The 16,058-nt window shown below is 39.7% G+C and overlaps 1 protein-coding gene across 1 annotated transcript in view; it reads left to right on the forward strand.

Moving 5' to 3' along the window:
• The window catches only part of LOC136863299 (centrosome-associated protein 350), a 218,041-nt gene that overhangs the window by 51,585 nt on the left and 150,398 nt on the right, over positions 1–16,058 (forward strand). The window contains exon 4 of the mRNA XM_068225749.1: positions 4,094–4,176. Coding sequence (XP_068081850.1) covers positions 4,094–4,176 — 83 coding nt within the window. The remainder of the gene's footprint in view (positions 1–4,093; positions 4,177–16,058) is intronic.

Raw genomic sequence — 16,058 nt, forward strand, 5'->3', positions numbered from 1 at the left:
TGAAGTATTGTTTCCACCTTTCTACAGCTTCCTTTTTATCTCTGATGGGGTTGCAGTTTTCATCATTTATTACCCATGTGTGTGGTTTAAACTCCAGGTAATGCTGTGCAATTTTTGGTAGAGGTCATATACCTGGTTCTGATCTGGATCTGATGTTCTTCCATTTCCTCGCATACACCGTTGAGAAAGTGTGTCCTGTCAGATCTGCAATTACACTGTATTTCACGGCAAAGTGTCTTGTATTTATTGTTGTCCTCCATGGTATGTATACCATGTTTCTTCAAATTACTTCTCTCTTCAATTAGCAATAATGTGATGTGTGAAATCCAGGGGTGTTTCACGTTTGAAAGTCTAGTATCTGGTTTAAGAATAGATGAGGAAATGATCTCTTTCATTTTATCCCATGTGTGTGAGACTGATTCATTCATACATACATACATACATACATATATACATACATTATCATTATAGACTGTTATGCCTTTCAGCGTTCAGTCTGCAAGCCTCTGTGAATTTACTAAACGTTGCCACAATCCTCGATTTGCAACTAGTGTTGTGGCCTCATTTAGTTCTGTACCTCTTATCTTTAAATTGTTAGAAACCAAGTCTAACCATCGTCGTCTTGGTCTACCTCTACTTCTCTTACCCTCCATAGCAGAGTCCATTATTCTCCTAGGTAACCTATCCTCCTCCATTCGCCTCACATGACCCCACCACCGAAGCCGGTTTATGCGTACAGCTTCATCCATCGAGTTCATTCCTAAATTAGCCTTTATCTCCTCATTCCGAGTACCCTCCTGCCATTGTTCCCACCTGTTTGTACCAGCAATCATTCTTGCTACTTTCATGTCTGTTACTTCTAACTTATGAATAAGATATCCTGAGTCCACCCAGCTTTCGCTCCCGTAAAGCAAAGTTGGTCTGAAAACAGACCGATGTAAAGAGTTTCGTCCGGGAGCTAACTTCCTTCTTACAGAATACAGTCGATCGCAGCTGCGAGCTCACTGCATTAGCTTTACGGCACCTTGATTCAATCTCACTTACTATATTACCATCCTGATTCATTCTCATCTTTATTAAATTCATGTAACTATGGTCATATGTTTTCTCTAAATTCTTGGAGGGTTTTCTGATCAATAATACGAACCCTTCCAGCTGTTAACTTCTTGGTCAGTTTGAGTTCAGTTCTCATTTTCATGGCGAGCATAATATGATCACTGCCACAGTCTGCTCCAGGCAAGGTCTTACAGTCTAGAGTGGAAGTCCTCCAACGTTGTCATACCAAGATGAAATCAATCTGATTTCTGGTCCTATCACCTGGAGAAACCCATGTGTACCTATGTCTTGGATGATGCTGGAAGAGTGTATTACAAATAACAAAGTCTTTGTTGACACAGAATTCCAACAAGCGCTTACCTCATTTATTTCTCTCACCCTGGGCATAGTGTCCAACCACAGACCTCATGTGGCTCTCTTCGTCAGTGTCTCCTACCTTAGCATTGAAATCACCTTTGATTATTAACATTTCCTCGTTTGGTATTTTCTTGATGACATGTTCTAGTAGCTCATAAAATTTGTTAAAATCGTCCCCAGATGCTGCTGACGTAGGAGCATAAATCTGAACCAAATTGATTTTACAAGGAGAAGCGTTAAACTTAATGCAGATGATCCTATCAGAAATGGGTTCATACCCCAAGACGGCATTGGACAGTCTCTTTGAAATAACTACAGTGACACCATTCCGGCTTTCATTCTCACACCCTGAAAAGTACACTGTATTCTCTCCGTTGGTAATGAAATGACCACATTCTTTCCAATGTTTCTCACCGAGTCCTAGTATGCCCAAATCATGTAAGTGCATTTCTCTTTCAATAATTGCAAGCTTTCCTGCATGTAATAGGCCACGAACATTCCATGTTGCAGGCTTCGTGATCGTGCGCAAGGACAATTTGCATTGATGATCTCTTTGTGAGGCTTCTCTCAATCCTGTTCCCCCCCAGAGATCTGAATGGGGAACTTACTCTGGAAGCTAATTTAAGATTAAGCAAAGCCATGGGGTTGTCATAGGAAAATTACAGTGGTGGTTTCCCATTGCCTTCCACCGACCTCCCAAACCTGTCGGCTCACCGACTCAGTTTCCCGCTGGGGTTGGTTACCCAACCTTCCACTGAGTTGCTCGGCTTAACAGGGGCACCACGTATCGGTAGGAATTTGGAGAAATGAGGTGACAGAGGCTGAGAGAACTCTCTTGCTGAGTTCTTATAATCGCATATCACCCCGTTTTTTTCCCCAGAGTCTCAAGGTATTTGCAGCCAACTGCTATAATATTTACATTTACATTGCTTTTTTTAAAAAAAATTTTAGTTGTATGTAACAAGCATAATGACCTACTGCGTCTTAACCGGAGCCCCTTTTGCTACCGCTTTTCAGAGTTCCTGAAGGACCTTCACAGCTACCATAGCGGTCCCAGGGCCCTCAAAGTCCCCACTCTACTTCACCACTATAGGCAATCCCCTACTTCAGCTGTCCAATCTCCATAGACCAGGGGATGGAATTAATCTATTCACAAAAATTCTTTATTTACAATAACCTGCACAGGTCGAATGCCCTCTGCCCTCTAACATTTCATTTATTTTCTCTATTGCTGTTTATTCTTTTCTTGAATATCTGTAAGTTACTGCTTTTGGAAAAGGATCAAACACTTCCCCTGGTAAACTGGTCCACTCCTTCATGCCCTTCCCAATTAATGAAAATTTACCCCGATTGCTTCTGCTAAAATCCTCTCTAATTTTATACTTGTGATCAGCCCTGCTGATGTAATTATTTTCCACCTGAAGTGCCTCATGGATTTCCCCCCATGCTTCCTCTTCTGTATAGGCTCTATATAATCTTATAAGACTAGTTTTCTCCCTTCTCTCACTTAAAGTTAGTTTCCCACCCAAATTTCTCTAACATTTCTGATACACTACTGTTTCTCCTGAAATCCCCTGTGACAAATCTTGCTGCTTTCCTTGTCTGGGTTTCCTCTTTCTGTTGCTCTCTCTTCCCACATTGACGAGTCATTGTGTACATCCTATTACAGTATGAGTTAGTTCTTTTCAATGTTCCTATCTATATATGAATTGATATGCCCCAGGCTCAATCGACTATTACTACTTCAGTTATAACACAAGACAGATAACCACTACTTGCTAATAAAATGGAACAAAATTGATAGAAGCAGTATTAGACTTGGTAGCTACTCCTTTTGAAGTTATCTTGAATCTGTCTTTTACCCAGTCTTTACTACTCGGATTCCAAACAAATAGTGGGGTTCCTATCCCACTATACCTCCAAATTGATTAAAATTTCTTTCACCAGAGTGAACATAAGTATTAAAACATAAAAGCTCATAATTCACCAACCAAAGTACAGGGGACTGGCAATGGAATTGTCTTTTCTCCTCCTCCTCCTCCTCCTCTTTCTCAACCCTGTTAGTGAGTAACGTGCATGTCTTCCAAGCATTTCCTATCTTTGGGCAACAGCTTCAAGTGGCAGTTGTGCTTGCCTTTAATGCTGTCTAAAAGTTGTATTCAGATCTTCCTTTGCTCCTTCTACCTTCCAGTTTTCCTTCGAACAAGGTGGTGCACCAGCCAGAATGACAAAGCAATTGGCAAACAAAGCTATTACTTCTTCCTGTTTAAGGTCATTTACTCATTTACTCTCTTGATAATGTTCTCGTTTGTGACTATCAGTCCAAGTACTCTTAGGTGTCGATGCCAGCACCATATCTCATATGCCTTGAGTTTCAGTAGTGAATTGTATCTAGTCCTAAAATAAATACTGTAAAAATAATTATTCCTTTGTGCTGCTCCTGCCTCAAGGAATTTATTGTTTAGATCATTTCACTCATATTTCTCCTATCATGCAAGAATTTTGTAACCTGTATGTGTGTAATACTGATTTATCTCCCTCTGAGTGCTACTTACATTGACATGGGAGAATGTTTTTGATGATTAACAATGCTTTGTAGCTGTGCAAATTATTTTCTGAGCTTAGAAGTATTTCCTTTCCTGTATTTGACTGGTTATTGGTGTCTGCTGTTCATATTTAGGATCACCCATCAAAGAACCATTTGAAGACAATCAACTAGATCTTACTTTTAGAGTTGACCGTACTCCAGAGAAGAAATATGAGGTAAGTTTTCTCTATACCTGGTCATGGCAGTTTTTATAACTTCAGTTTTCTTCTTTAGAGCATTATTGTTTAGTGTTTATGTGATGTATCACTGATCACATATTATCAGTTGCCTTGATGAAATTTCCACCTATTGTTTACTGATATTCATTATTTATTCTGTTTTCAGTTAAGTTTAAGCTAACACTAATCTTAAAATCTATACAATACATGCAATATGGTATTAATAATGGAACTAAGTAACCACAAGTACTTGGTATTATCAATCCGTGAACATACACTGTGATAAGTTCCTTTCCCTATAATGCCAATACCAGTCAGATTTTTAAAAAAATTAAGATTTATTATTGGCAATCTGTTTGTAGTTGATTAGATGCTCAGCTTGAATTCTGAAGACCGTGAAATCAAATATCGGCGCAGTCAGTTGGCTTAACTGGTATATTAAAGAGCCCCTTTCCTGGGAAAATGTCTGATCCTTTGGCATCTCTTAAAATATATAGCAATTACAGGGATTTAAGCACTTATTATTGTTGTTATTGCTGATTGATAATTTAAGAAATGACAGTACTTAAAGTTTTATTTCAGATCCTATACTGTACTCCCTGACCTCTAGGAAATTGTCTGCTGGTATCCAGAGGGCGGGTTTTGGGTGGAGGCATGGGAGGTGGGGCCTCATTTACTTGTACTTCAGAAGCATTCAGAATTTCTTGTGAACCAACTGAGGACCTAATTTATTTCCTATCAGAAGTTCATGGCCAAATGTCATACCCTTTTGCTTGGATTCCTCCCGCGTAGCTATAATAATAAAGTAATATTTTCATGTGCACAATGCAAGACGTACAGCAATGATTCATATGGGAATGATTACTTGATGTAATTTAACATAGTATGTAGGCTGGTATGTATGCTGGTTGATTGTGTAAAGCCTCTAAAAATGAGACCAAATGATGATGTAGACATGAGGCCAGGCATGGCCAGGCCACTCAAGACGATTTGCGTGATGTCATTGTTGCCATGGTAACCAGTAAACCACGTATGCTAGGATTCAAATTCAACTGAGGCCACTCTCATTCTGGCCTCATAGGCCATGTGATGCACGTGTTCTGAGAGCTGCTTGCATGGCTCATCAAAGCGTAAGTGTGGAAATTTGTGTGGTAAACAGTGGCTTTGTTATTAGTTATTAGCATGCACTTAAACTCTTATTTTTTACAACTAATATGTATGTGCATTTAATTTTATTACTCTGGTCCCCCCCTCAATCACATGAACCCATGAGCCAGTACTGCAGGTATCAGAATTGTATGTGTGTTCTGTCTATTTTTGTAGTTAATTGTCAACAGATGTTAAGTCATGTACAGAGAAATAGGAACATGTCATAGGATGAACACAATGACAAGTCAGTGAGGGAAGAGGGAGCAATAAGAAAAGAGACAAGGACAAACATGACAAGCAACAAGTTTTAACAGCTTCATTTTCGTTAAAAACTCGTATTGACTTTAAAATCAGGTAGCAAATATTTAAGAATAAACTTAAATATTGTATTTAACCTGTCTGTTTATATGTGTAAATATTTAAGTTTATTCTTAAATATTTGCTACTTGACAAACATGAAGAGTAAAAAAAAAAGGACAAGGACAATCTCCATATCTTCATACACTGCAGCCTTGAAATACTGTAAATGGATCTCTCATTGTTAGTCCCAGTTTTTTATATCAGCATCTTTTCAGTCACCAACGAGCTCACTTCTGCTTCCCAGCTTCATCAAGGTGGCAGCTTCAGAACTCATCATCATCATCTTCCTTCCAAGTATTGGGCCATGTGACCCGTTACGGTCTTGCATTTTACTTTTTGCAAGACTTGAAAGCAATCAAATGTCCTTCCGACGGGTTGCTAGCCTGAAGGAAGAGCTTCAGAACTCATTGAGGGAATTGTAACAAGGTTTCCATAGGTGAACCCACAGAAGGATCGTTACAGAAATTGTTTTATCAAAAACAATTGGAGAAGGAGAAGTTGGACCACAGGCGGTCCTCTCCTTCGGCGAGACTCCTACCGAACCCAGTATTGTGAGCTCAGGCAAGTCCCATACTCTGTAAGCGGCGGCCCTGTCCATCGCTGACAGTGGGAGTTATTATTTATAAATTTCATTTTCCGTATTGACAGATTCAAAGTATAGATAAGAAATGTGTTTTTCCACCATTCAATACACAATTTATTTTAATAGATTAAACTAGTACCGGTTTCGGCTTCTTTAACGGCCATCATCAGCTAGTACATGATTTGTTTTAGCCATTAGACAACTTGTGAATTGTCTAAGTACTAGTTTAATCTATTAAAATAAATTGTGTATTGAATGGTGGAAAAACACATTTCTTATCTAGACAGTGGGAGTGTCGCGGTCCGTGGACCGCGTCTCCTTCAATGCAAACGTTCAGTATCAGGTACCTACCTCCCTCACTCATTGGAGCGGGGAAAACATGAAGGAACCCGTTGCAGCTTCGGCCGGGTGAGCAAGTTTTAAATTAACGTAACACCCATGCTCGAAACACTTCTTAGCTCTGCGATGAGAAACCCATAAAATGATTGTTTTTCTCTTCTCACTTTGGAGAGAACAAAGAAAAGAACTCTGAAAGGTTGATCACTTGGCTTGTGAGTCGATGAAGAATGCAGCCAATTGCACGTCAACATGATAGATCTTCAGTATTGAGCAGGAAGTGTTGAATAAAAAGAAAGCAGGAAAAGACAAGAGGCACAAGATAAAGATGAATACCAGTACAGGTGGTAAAAAATTAGGAGCGCAGGACAGTCACGAAAGAAGGAAAGGATATCATCAATGGGATAGTATAAGTATTAGAAAAAAAGAAACAAACAAATAAACAAGAGTTGAATTCAGTCGTATAGAGAGAGATGGGAACATGAAAAGGAGCACATAACAATGTCATTGTGTTCCTCTTGTTTGTTCCTTTTCATGTTTCTTCCTCTTTATATGACTTAATACAACACTTGGTTTTTTCCCCGTCTAATTCTTAGTGGGTGTTAGAGTAGAACGCAGCCCGGAAGGCGGTTTGAAGAGGGTTGCGCAGTAACATTCGCGCGCTTTGTAGTATGACGTGTTTTCCGCTGAACCAATAGAATCATTTCAGTAAGAGGTGCCTGTTTGTGCGGGTCACGAGTGAATGTTTAGAGTTTTATTTGTAAGTATCATAATCAACGAATTTAGGGAACTATTTGCATGTGTACGATAGATCCAGGAAGAGCAAAAAGACAAGTATTCCGTCGACAGGCGAGGGAAATAGTATTTAAAGTGTATTTATATTTGGTAAGCATGCAGCAGCAGGCATTCATAGGTGGAGAAGGTGAGGAACACCATGTTGCCACGCTTCAAAAGAAGACAGCACTCGCGTGTGGTATCGAACTGCAAACAGTACAGAGGATAAAACAAGCTTCGGAAATAAAAATAATGCGGTGTTCAGGTCGCCAGAGAAGAACCCTTAGAGGAAGAAGCCAGTGACGTTCCTCGATGATTTGAATAAACATGTTCTGCGTACAACAATATTTGATATGTATAAGAATGGCGAATATCCTACGGCATTGAAACTGGAGCATCCATTTACCTTCCTTAATATCTCGAACATTTTCCTCAACACTTTCGCACGGTTTGATGTTAAAGATTAATTTGGACTTTCACGAAACTTTTAAGCCCACGAAACATATAGGTCATCACTTTGGAATTCAAGATATAACTGGATGAAAAAATGTTTACACATTCATGTTGTTATGCTGTCTGCCCTTCGCCTTTAATTTCTCTCACCTTATTTTTACTTTCTTTAATATCTCGAAAATTTTCCTCAACACCTTCGCGGGGTTTGATATTAAAAATTAATTTGGACTTTTAGAAAACGTTTAAGCCCACAAAAAATATAGGTCATCGCTTTGGAATTCAAGATCTAACTGGAAGAAAAAATGTGTACACATTCATGCTGTTATGCTCTCTGCACTTCGCCTTCATTTCTCTCAACTTCCATTTAAATTCTTTAATATCGTAAAAATTTCACTCAACACTTTCTCGGGGTTTGATGTTAAAAATTAATTTGGACTTTCACGAAACTTTTAAGCCCACAAAACATATAGGTCATCGCTTTGGAATTCAAGATATAACTGGATGAAAAAATGTTTACACATTCATGTTGTTATGCTCTCTGCACTTCGCCTTCAGTGCTCTCAACTTCCATTTAACTTCTTTCATATCTCGAAAATTACCCTCAACACTTTCTCGAGGTTTGATGTTAAAAATTAATTTGGATTTTCAGGAAACTTTTAAGCCCCAAAAATTATAGGTCATCGCTTTGGAATGAAAGATATAACTGGATGAAAAAATGTTTACACATACATGCTGTTATGAGTAGTCACATTGGCATCACCGCACCTCATACTTCTGTCTCTCTCTGCGCAATGAAACCGCCTTCCGGGCTGCGTTCTACTCTAGTGTGTCATTTCTTGATTATCATACTGATAATGTAGAACAGTGCTGAAGATCATAGCAAGATTTTTTATTTCTTACCAACTCTTTCTTAGAAGCCATGATAGTTGTCATTTGGCTAACTAATCATTTAAATTTGATTGGTGACAGTCGACCTGAACATGGCGCACCATCAAGAGTTTCCTACCATCCCAAAATGTTTGAACTAGTCGTACACTTATTCTGCTTCCAGCCTCTGTTGTGTACACGTGCAACAATATCGCATGAGTCTCCACCGCTGTTTTTCCCAGTTTGTAACAAAACTTTGTTCATGCGTTGCTCCATTCCACTATGACACGAGTCTTCACACGCACTACATTCAATTGACTGCAACAAACTAACCTGCTTCAGCTCCGAGTGTTCAATGCTATGTGGTGCTTCTTGAGATGTCTCTCTATTCACATACACAAGCATGCAGTGTTAACACATGTTGCCATTGCGATATCGGTCTGTTCGCCGTATGTTTTAGGCATACCTTGTACTGTATATCGCCACAAATCTTATCAACCCTAGCTTCTTTTCTAGCTTTCAACTTTCATATTACTTTTGTAAATATCAGCAGAGGTAAATTTCAGTACTTCACTGGTATCTGTAACCTTCTCTACCTGGACATTATTCTTGTATCTAACTACTGTATCTTTACATACTGTTGACTGAATACTTCTACCTTTTCTAAGTCCTCACGTATACACTCCCTGGATTCACTAATATTTCCTGGAATGTCCTTTTTGAAACCTTTTTCTGTCTTGAAATACCGATACAAAACCTTCCATTTTCCCCTAAAATTCATATGACTGCCAGTTATGTTTCCCATCATGTTGTTTGTAGCTGACTTTTTTGCTAAACTCAATTTCCTAGCAATTTCCTTCAGTTTCTCCTTACTTCCACAACCATTCCTGACTTTCTCTCTAACCTACACCTCCTTCTTACTTTATTTCTCAGTTATAATATGGTGGGTTTTTCCAATACCTTACCACCTTTAAAGGTACATGCCTATTTTCACTCTCTTCAAGAATTGCTTTAAATCCATCCCATAAGCTGTTTACATTTTTATTTACTTTTCCACTGAACTCCCCTGTACCTCCCTTACCAACCATATGGTATTGCCTAATATACCTATTTTTACAACCTTTCCTTTCTATCAAATTTATTTTTAACTACCGGTATAGCAAAAACAGTTTTGTGATCACTTCTATAATTTATCACTTCAGTTTCTCTATAGAGCTCATTTGGTTTTATCAGCACTACATCTTGTGCCCTATAATGTTTTTGATTCCAGTCAGGCTAATGCCGAATTCGAACCAAGAACATCATAGTGACCCATACATCCAAGAAAAGATGTATGTACGGCACATGTCTTACCTTACAGGCGTATCCACAATCCGCAGCTCAGTAGAACATGAATCAGGGTATCAGGGTGAAAATGAGGGCCTAAAAGATAACTTAGGTGGATACGAAATGATGCAGGGTAAGAGAAAAATCCTACCAAAAAAAAAGTCTAACAGAAAACATCGCTGCATTCAAAGTTTTACAATCAGGGATTTATTACATAAAAATACTATTTACAAATATAAGAGCTTTCAAATGTGACTGGGGTAAAGATAATGTTGAGCCGATGACTACCAGTTCACTGCCTTCACGAAACAGCTTTGCTGTAACAAGCATGGTACAATTGTGTAAGTAATGAAATAAAGAGACAATAGATCTGCTGAAATACACATCTAACAGTAATCTCCCCATAAAATTTTACTATGCCTCGTACCATCGAACCCCGGTGCAAACAAATATAAACACATAATGTACAGTGCCCTGACCCGGTCTAGATCCCTGGTCCAATGAAGAGCAAGGCGTTGAATAATCATATACAAAAAAAAAAAAAAACAATATCAAAGGAACACAACCACCTTGTCCAAGGGGTCAACATCAAACGGGCAAGTGTTAAAATAAAGCAGAACAAACAGAACTAAAAACATTAAGGTCGTCCTCTCCCCTCTACACACTCGACAAGCTGCAGACAGCAATATAACCGAGTTTCAAGACTGTGACGTCAGGCACAACAACCCTCACCAGCAGTGCACTCGACAGGCAGCGGTCCACACAATTTATGAGCTCAGCTGACTGACTTGTAGCTGAGTGCTAAGAAACTTCGCTTTTCAAAGTACCTCACATAAACTGGCTGCTAAAAGCGCTCTCTTAAATACACATGGGTCAGCACGCTAACCATTTAGCCATGGAGCCGGACATCGTACCCATAAGACGTAAAGAAAGAAAGGTCTAAAACTGAAAGGATTCCCGAAAGCCATCTGATGTTATTGGTATTGAGAAGATCAAGAACTGACAAAAAGAGGTCGTATAGTAAATATGAAAGGAAAGAGACTTGTACAGGCCTGTATGGTTCGACTGGGAGGGGGCGCTTTGGGCAACCTATTTTTTCAGAAAGAGCTCAACATACTCACCTAAATCATAATATGAAATACAGTCACAAAAGGGAGACTCGTCCATCGACACATCGTTTTTTCGGAACAACAAAATTCTAGCAATCAAATTTTAACACTGACATTTTTAAAATAAAAAAAATGATACCGTATTTAATTTCTTTTCTTAAGAAAGTTCTTCCTTGCTTGTGCTGTCTGCATTTTATGTCCTCCTCACTTCTGCAATCGTTAGCTACTTTACTACCCAAGTAACAATTTCATCTACTTCATTTAAGACTTCATTTCCTAATCTAATATTTCCTGCATCACCTGCCTTCGTTCAACCGCATTCCATCACTTTTGTTTTGGACTTATTAATTTTCATCTTGTACTCCTTACCCAAGACTTCCAAATTCCTCTTTTTGTTTTCCTGTCCTGTCTCTTCTATGTAAACATTGAATGGGGGGGGGGGGCACAAACTGCAGCCTTGCCTCACTCCTTTCTGGATTGCTGCTTCTTTTTTAAAGCTCTCGATTCTTATCACCGCAGACTGATTTTTATACAGATTGTAGATAATTCTTCGTTCTCTGTATCTGATCCCAACCACCTGCAGAATCTTAAATAGCTTAGTCCAGTCAGTATTATCGAATGCCTTTTCTAGATCAACAAACGCCATGTACGTGAGCTTGTCCTTCTTAATTCGATCCTCTAGGATCAGACGTAAAGTCAGGATTGCTTCACGTGTTCCTGCTTTTCTTCTGAAGCCAAATTGATCTTCTCTCAACTCAGCTTCAACTTGTCTTTCCATTCTTCTGTAAATAATATGTGTTAACATTTTGCAGGCATGAGATACTAAACTAATGGTGCGGTAGTTTACACACTTGTCAGCACCGACTTTCTTGGGAATAGGTATAACAGCATTCTGCCGAAAATCGGATGGCACTTCTCCTGTTTCATACATCTTACACACTAAATGGAATAACTTTGCCATGCCGGTTTCTCCTAAGGCAGTCAGTAATTCAGAGGGAATGTCATCAGTTCCAGGTGTCTTGTTCCTATTTAGGTCTCTCACAGCTCTGTCAAACTTTGACCTCAAAATTGGTTCTCCCATTTCATCAGCATCAACACCCTCTTCTTGTTCCAGAGCCAAATCATCTACATATTTACCTTGATACACCTGCTGGATATGTTCCTGCCATCTTTCTGCTTTGTCTTCTTTCCCTAGAAGTGGCTTTCCATCTGAGCTCTTAATATTCATGCACCTACATTTACTTTCTCCAAAGGTTTCCTTGATTTTCATGTATGCAGCATCTACCTTTCCTAGGACCAAACAACTTTCGACATCCTTGCACTTCTCCTTCAGCCATTCTTCCTTAGCTACTTTGCACTTTCTATCCACTTCATTCTTTAATCACCTGTATTCTTTTCTGCCCTCTTCGTTTCTAGCATTCTTGTATTTTCGTCGTTCATCAATCAGGTCTAGTATCTCTTGAGTTATCCATTGGTTCTTAGTTGATCTTCTCTTCCTTCCTAACATTTCTTCAGCAGCCCTACTGATTTCATTTTTCATGACTATCCAGTCTTCCTCTATTGTGTTTCCTTCAGCCTTTTCATTTAGTCCTTATGTAACATGTTCCTTGAAACAATCCCTCATACACTTTTCTTTCAACTTGTCCAGATCCCATCTATTTGCATTCCTTCCTTTCTTCAATTTCTTCAACTTCAGATGGCATTTCATGACCAGCAAGTTGTGGTCAGAGTCCACGTCTCCTCCTGGGAAAGTTTCTCAATCCAACACCTGGTTTCTGAATCTCTGCCTAATCATAATGGAATCTATTTGATACCTTCCAGTGTCTCCAGGTCTCGTCCACGTATACAGCCGTCGTTTGTACTGTTTGAACCAAGTATTGGCAAGGACTAAATTATGATCAGTGCAGAATTCAACCAGCTGAGTTCCTCTTTCGTTCCTTTGTCCCAATCCGAATTCTCCTAGTATTGTCTTCTCTTCCTTGGCCTACCACTGCATTCCAGTCTCCCATCACAATTAGATTCTCGTCACCTTTTACATATTGTATCTCACTTCAAACATTGATATAGGAATTAGAAAGATGTTTCTGAAGACTTTCATCTGGAGCGTGGCATTATATGGAAGTGAAACATGGACGGTAACTAGCTCGGAAAGAAAGAGAATAGAAGCTTTTGAAATGTGGTGTTACAGAAGAATGCTGAAGGTGATATGGATAGATCGAATCGCGAATTAAGAGATACTGAATCGAATCGGTGAGAGGAGATCGATTTTGGCTAAATTTGACGAGAAGAAGAGATAGAATGATAGGACATATCTTAAGACACCCAGGACTTGTTCAGTTGGTTTTTGAAGGAAGTGTAGGCGGTAAGAACGGTAGGGGTAAACCAAGGTATGAATGTGACAAGCAGATTAGAGCAGATGTAGGATGCAATAGTTACGTCGAAATGAAAAGGTTGGCACAGGATAGGGCGGCGTGGAGAGCTGCATCAAACCAGTATATGGACTGATGACTCAAACAACAACACCGTATTTAAATAAAGGCAATTCAGCTTATTATGTGGGCATGTTTTTAGAACCAAATCAGTCTGCAGATCGAAGTTTAATGCCATTATGCAATAAAGGAAACTAGGCTAAATGTAGGAGGCCAGACTGATTTGCCATTTGAGAGCAGTATACCAAAATACTGAGGAGGTGAGGACACCAACGGTGGAAGCGGATGCAAGGCAGAAGTGAAAGGGAAAGTGGTTGGTGGGAAAAGAACTGGGACTCGTAACGGGCGCTTTGTAATTTCGTACAATGCTATAAATACATTACAAAGTTCTCACATATATTTTAACATCTAACTAATTGCATTTGAGTTTGGTGGGGCTAAGATGAGGCCGGTACAATGTGAACAATGGATGCCCTGTCTCCACTTCTGGCTACAGGCCTGGACTAATCAATGAAAGCAGTGTCGGAAGTGTCAGAGTCAGCTTGGATTCTTAATGGGGTTTGAAGTAAGTGGTACGGGCTGGAATAAATTTGTTGCTTTTATTGATCTGTCTGTCTGTCTGTCTGTCTGTCTGTCTGTCTGTCTGTCTGTCTGTCTGTCTGTCTGTCTGTCTGTCTGTCTGTCTGTCTGTCTGTCTGTCTGTCTGTCTGTTTGATATCTGACTTTGCTTCTATCAAAGTGACTGAGGTACGAAGAGTGGTAATAGTGCAATTCCTTAGCAGCCAGATCTTGTGGTGAATGATGTTAAAATATGGCACATTAGTTGGTTCGCCGAGGTTAGGAAAGCAACGGGAAACAATGCATTTCCTCCTTTCCTTATGACACACTTTCTGCGACGCCAAGGATTTCTATGAGATCTAAACAAATTGATAAACGAACCAGAGGCGTAACTAAGGGGGCGGGTTCTGGGGATTACACCCCCCCCCCCTTGCATGGAAATTTTACAAAAATAAAATAAACATAAAGTGAGAATAAAAACAAAGAAAACAGTTAATCACCAGGGGTAATTTCTCAGTACGGATTACTGTGCTGTAAAATTCTTTGCAGAAATCAAAAATTGATTATATTAAATATATATTTATAATTTGCTTCACGTCGCACCGACACAGATAGGTCTTATGGGGACGACGGGATAGGAAAGGGCTAGCGGTGGGAAGAAAGCGGCCGTGGCCTTACATATTCAGTCATAATTGTAGAACCAACAGATCTGTTGAAAATATCTACTAAAAAGCGTCGAAAGTTGGATTTTAGATTGTAAACTGAACATGTGTGTGTTTGAGTCATCGGTTCATAGACTGGTTTGATGCAGCGCTCCATGCCACCTTATCCTGTGCTAACCTTTTCATTTCTATGTAACTACTGCATCCTACATATGCTCTAATCTGCTTGTCATATTCGTACCTTGGTCTACCCCTACCGTTCTTACCACCTACACTTCCTTCAAAAACCAACTGAACAAGTCCTGGGTGTCTTAAGATGTGTCCTATCATTCTATCTCAGGGCCTCTCAGGGTGCATGCGCGTAGTGCATGCACTGTGCACGGTGCAAAAGACGACTTCGCTTGGTTGACCAGAGTGCAGACCCCCCACTCCTCTCTCCCTACACCTGTCACCCCGTTCGGCCTGTCTCCGCGTTCCTCACCTTCACTGCTGTTTCTCCCCCACTGCGAAATGTTTACGTGTGGTAAGCGGAGACGCACAGTTGTATGGGACAAGGTTACCAGTGTTATTAAAAAAATTTAAAAAGTGAATTAGAAATACACATACATGTTTGAGAGGACTGTAAACATAATTTTAAAAAAATGGATAACCCATAACCAAAATGAAAATGCTACAGTACTGGAACAAAACTCATTTGTGGATATAGAATGCTCTTCTTCAAGCTGTTTCAACTTCCTTAATTCTTTCTCTCTGACGTCTCCTATGATTTCACAATAATTTTCCGAATGTAGTCTGTTGTAGTGTCTTTCAATAGATGGTTTTCTTACGCACGTAATTATCGTCCCACAGATTAAGCATTTGGCGTTATCGTCACGACAAACAAACAAAAAAAAAATACGAAAGTTCCCAGTTCGATTGAAATGGACTTTCGGAAGTTTTTGCTTTCTTCGAAACAGGTTGCTCCATTATTATGTTGTTGTCGTGCGCTTGTCTATTTCACTGATAAACACGTCGTCTACCACCAAACGCTTCGTCGCTCTCAGCACACTACACCATCCGAGTCAAGCCGAATTGAGGCGAAGCGTACCGATGCACAGTGCACAGAGCCTATGCACCTCGCTCTGCACGCGTGAGAGTTTGGGCGTTTGAGAGGCCCTGTCTATCTCTTCTTCTCGTCAAATTTAGCCAAATCGATATCCTCTTGCCAATTCGATTTAGTATCCCTTCATTTGTGATTCAATCTATCCATCTCACCTTCAGCATTCTTCTGTAA

Source organism: Anabrus simplex, chromosome 1 (genome assembly GCF_040414725.1).
Source record: "Anabrus simplex isolate iqAnaSimp1 chromosome 1, ASM4041472v1, whole genome shotgun sequence".
Classification (NCBI taxonomy): domain Eukaryota; kingdom Metazoa; phylum Arthropoda; class Insecta; order Orthoptera; family Tettigoniidae; genus Anabrus; species Anabrus simplex.